The sequence below is a fragment of the Pteropus alecto genome, unplaced genomic scaffold, assembly GCF_000325575.1.
Source record: "Pteropus alecto unplaced genomic scaffold, ASM32557v1 scaffold189, whole genome shotgun sequence".
In the NCBI taxonomy this organism is placed as follows: Eukaryota; Metazoa; Chordata; class Mammalia; order Chiroptera; family Pteropodidae; genus Pteropus; species Pteropus alecto.
The window spans coordinates 4,047,594-4,052,543 of NW_006442117.1; the positions used below are offsets into that span (position 1 = coordinate 4,047,594).

The window sequence follows — 4,950 nt, forward strand, 5'->3', positions numbered from 1 at the left end:
CGTACGCGGTGCGCGCCGGGCGCTGGTACTTCGAGTTCGAGGCCGTCACCGCTGGGGACATGCGCGTGGGCTGGAGCAGGCCGGGCTGTCAGCCGGACCAGGAGCTGGGCTCGGACGAGCGCGCCTTCGCCTTCGATGGCCTCAAGGTGAGCGCGCCCCGCGCTGCGCCCCGCGATCCCGGCGTGTCGCGTCGGCACGTCCCAGTGCGCCAACTTGCAAACACAGTTCCTCGGAAAACACTGTTTCCTCACCCCCCAAAGGCAGTGAAATCGTTACCCTCGTTTGTCAGAGGGCTAAAAAATACCCATACTAATGAAAAATGCATACACTTTGACACAGCGATCCCATGGAAGAAATTTATCCTCGAGCAATAATTGATGACAGGTACACACCTTTAATAACTGCAGGAATACCTAAGGCGATGTGGTTTAGAACCACAAAAAGGTTTCATTTCCAACATTGTTAGAAATGTTCGTGTCTTTAGCTGTGGGGAAGCTGGTCAGGTGCTATTTATTTTTACCTATTTATACATTACATAAACGTTTAAAGATTATTTTATCTGTATAAAAATTTAAATATTAAAAATAAAAATACATACATATAAACATAGCCACGATAGAATAATAATAGTCATTTTTGGTTGATAAAATTATAGATATCTTATTCTTTTATTTTTATTCTCGTTTTCTTCAGTGAATTTGTATTCCTTTTCATATTAGGGAAAATTTTTTAATTAGATAAAGAAAATTAGAGTTAGCGATCGTGGTGATTTGACAGCGGGGTACTTGGGCATACACATGTGGGAAGCATTTCTAGGCTAGAAATTAGTCTTGTGTCCTCTGGGACGACTGACCCACTTTATTCTGAAACATCACATTTCCTTCATCCTGTTTTTTATTTCAGATGGAAAAATTTAACAACTTTTAAATATTTTTAAAATAAATTTTCTAAAAAGTACACTGGATTATACTTGAGAAGAATCCTGTCATTGTTTTGCATTGGTGACTATATCCTGTTACATACTATTCACAATAAAGTTGATGCTTAAGGGGAAAGTTAAAAGATTACCTGACAAAATAGTTAATATAACTAACTTTATACCTATAAATCAGTAGCATATACTAGAGGTTCAAAAGTCACATTTCTCAAACTAGGTTTCAAATGTATTCATAATATGAGGTTTCACCTGTTTACAGAACAGTGTTGGCATGTAGACTCAATCTTTAGCTTGTTATTTCAGCAAACAGAATATTTTTAGGTTCGATTTGAAGCCTTTTCTTTTCTTGGTTTTATTGTCGTACTGAAACACTTCTCGATTTCTATTTTGTTGAAGTATTAATGAAGTTAGTTCTAAGAAATGGAATTATATTTTGAAATAGAAGAAAATTAGAATGTCGTTTTCAGTGATAATTCGCATCTTGATTCTCTGCTCATAATGCTTTGTATTTTGAGAAGTGGAGAAAAACAGTCCATATCCTGGGAAGCATTTATTGTAGGGAGAAAAATACATTTCTAAAGACATACAGTTTTTCTTTTAATAGAAAGTATGTGGAGTAGACTCAAAATCATGAAATAGCATTTGTATTTTTCTCCAGTCAGTAACGTACAAAGTTAATGTAGGACTTAGAATTCCCAGACACCCCCTCTCGTGGGGCCCCGCAGCGGATGGGTGTGCTGGCTGGGGTTCTTCCTTTAGCCGCTTTGGGTAATGGGAGGGGCTGCTGTGAGTCCTGCACACAGTCGTGGGGGGTGTAGTTCTTCTGTCTTTCTCTGTGACCAATGACTCTCCTGTCCTAGGCCCAGCGATGGCACCAGGGCAATGAGCACTATGGCCGCTCTTGGCAAGCCGGCGACGTTGTGGGGTGTATGGTTGACATGACAGAGCACACCATGATGTTCACGCTGAATGGTGAAATCCTCCTCGATGATTCGGGCTCAGAACTGGCATTCAAGGACTTTGACACCGGCGATGGTAAGTGCTGTGTCCAGGCTGGCGGCCTAGTGAGGCTGCACCGGAGCCTCGTAAGCGGAGATGCAGCTGGAGGTCGCGTGCATGCCACACAGCTTTTTCCATCAGACAGCCCTGAAATTGTTAATAGAAGCGCTATCTATATTACTGAGCTAGGATTTCAATAAGGTAGAAATGGCTTTTATGAGCATGAGAAGAAAATAAATGGCAGGCAAAAAGATCATTTTCTGCAAATGTTAAATTTTCATTTAGAACTTCCCTGTTTAATCAGCTGCTTATAGCTCCTTTTTATTCATTCATTTGGCAAAAATGTGACGAGAACTTCCATGTATCAGGCCCTCTGCTGGATGCTGAGAGGACAAAGATGAATAAAGCGTTGTCCTGTCTTTACGTAGATTACAGTGTACCGGGGAAGCCAGCACTTGTATACTTTCCGTTCAGTGGAGAAATTCTAAAATAAAGAAACGCAGAAAGTTCTACGGAAGCGCAGTGCACGGCAGACAGCTCTGCCGTGGCCCCTCAGATGGCCTTGCTCAGAGCCGTAGCAGATGAAAACCCTTTGAGAAGCAAAAGAGAAGGCATCTGCCCCTCAGAACTGCACTTCCAGTGAGGTGGGCACTGGCCACGTGGGGTTATTTCAATTTACATTAATTTAAATAAAGTTAAAAAATGAGTTTCTTAGTGGCACTCGCTACATTTTAAGTGCTCAGTGCAGGGCTCTGGCTAGTGGTGCAGCACAGGTGTGCTGGGCAGCACAGGTGTAGCACACTCACGCCCTCCTGGGAGGTTCTGACAGTGTCGCTCTAGGGCATAGAAACAGGACAGTATTTAACAAAATACTACGTACACATCTCATTTCGGAATGAGCTAACGCATTTTTCACAGAATGGCTCTTAGACATAGTGTAGCCTTCGGATATATATAGTCTTGGATTTTGTACACCTCGATCGGTACCTTTACTATTCTATAAACTTGCCATCAATCTTCAAAAAGTTAGCAAGCTCATTATTTGCATTAAGGTCTACATTCCTTTATTCAGCAAGCTTCTGAGCAGGTGTGACCATCATTTCCCAACTCGGCTTTCAAAATTAAAAGGAATTTTGCATTGTTACAATTTAATTTGTTTTTACACCTGTGTCTCTGGGTGGTGGAACCGACACTCTAACCCCCCTCATTTTATCCCTCTCGCCGGTGTTGTCCTCAGGAGCATTAGCATGTCAGGAGGGAGGTGGGAGGGGCTCTGTGTTTTCTGTCTGTACTGGCCAATACTATATCCTGTATATGACCCGAGATTTCATTTTTTTAACTGGTTGTTATTTAAAAATGTTTGCATACTGTGCTATTCTTCTTCGGAAGTCAAAAACCGGAAATGCCTGTGTAAGTTCTGTTTGTCTATACCACAAACATTCACAAAACGATGTTAGAATGATGACAATTGGAATACCCGTCTGTGCTACCTACGATGACAAATGCCAGTGCTGCAGAGTGCTGCAGAGATCCGTCACCATGGCAGCGACGTGGTGAGTCTGAGTGGTACGGTCGTGTAAACAGCTTTGTTTTTTGACTCTCAGAGTAAAATCAAGTGGCTTTTAAAATAAAAAAAAAAAAATGACTCGAAACTTACCCTGAACACCTATCGTAGAGTTAACGCAGCGTTCTGGGGAGTCGTCTGGAGATGATGCGGTTGACACTGTCTGGCCACTGGCCGTAGTGGGGAAGCATCCATTCTTGAAGGCAGGTTATATGTTTTATGGAGCCATGAAAATTACTGTTAACTTTTAGGGGTCGATCATGACTCAGAATTTTCGCTACGGAAAGAGTTTGTCCATACGTGTGATACTCGAGTACTTTTAGGGGTGGAAATTTTCATTTCCCTCCCAATTAACTTTCATAGCTTCCCAAACAACAAGGAACTCAGTGGCACTTCTCTGGGTACAGCTAATGGGAGGCCCTGAGATGGGCTCCTGAGCCCACCAACACTGAGCGAACCCCCGAGACATCTAGGGCTGAAAGGAGCAAGTTTCAAAAACCGTTGATTTAGGTGAACAGATTTTTTAGCATAGGAACATGCTGTGGTTGCTGAAGTCCTAAAAATGTTTTCTAATTGCTGTATTTTCAAATTGTTCTTGTATCCAGCTCATCTTCATAGCTGTGCTGTGCTTGATTTGGCATTTTTTAAACCATCTTTATAATTCCTTTTTATTGCTACAGAGACGGTCAGCTCAGAGATATACACACTGGCTATTAAAGGATCCCAAAGAACTGTGTGGTAAGATGGATGGGAAAAAATCTGTATCTAAAATACATACATCTGCATATGAATGTGTATGTACACACATACACATACGCACACACACACATACAGATATACACACTCACACTGTAGACCTCTGTCTGATCAGCTTGGTAGAAAACACGGCTAAACATTTGACATCTCTGTCATTTGTATAGTTTGCACAACTAAAATGACATCTTGAGCAATGTAAGTTGTTCCTGGGTAACATCAAAAAGAAAATCACACAGTCTTTAAAAGTTGGGGTCATCCACTTAAATCCAGGTGGAGCTACAGGCATTCAGTTAGTTCCAGGCGAGGAAAGGGTTTGCGTAAGCATGCAGGCGTAGCTTTCCTGAAAGGCTACAGACCTCTTCTCCAAGGACAGATTGCACCATCCCCTGGTGACCACAGACCTGACCTTAACACTCAGGTGTTAACCGGACAAATGGCAAACTGCTGAGACACGCTGGCCTCTGGTAGAGGAGCGAGACTGACCAGGACGTACGTGGTCAAGATCAAGAGCGTTCTCTGAGCTCTGGAGGGGAGCTTTCAGGGCTTCGAGGCTCTTCTATGCGGCAGATTTTTTTTTAGGATTCTCCCTCCCTGTTGTGTGTGTGTGTGTGTTTTTTTTTTAAATCTCTTCAGTGTATCTTGAGACACACACACACACACACACACACACACACACACCCCCCATATTTATTGA

The 4,950-nt window shown here is 42.5% G+C and overlaps 1 protein-coding gene across 1 annotated transcript in view; it reads left to right on the top strand.

Annotated features, from left to right (window-relative positions):
- The window catches only part of RYR2 (ryanodine receptor 2), a 561,319-nt gene that overhangs the window by 354,977 nt on the left and 201,392 nt on the right, over nucleotides 1–4,950 (top strand). The window contains 2 exon segments of the mRNA XM_025039067.1: nucleotides 1–146; nucleotides 1,798–1,972. Coding sequence (XP_024894835.1) covers nucleotides 1–146; nucleotides 1,798–1,972 — 321 coding nt within the window.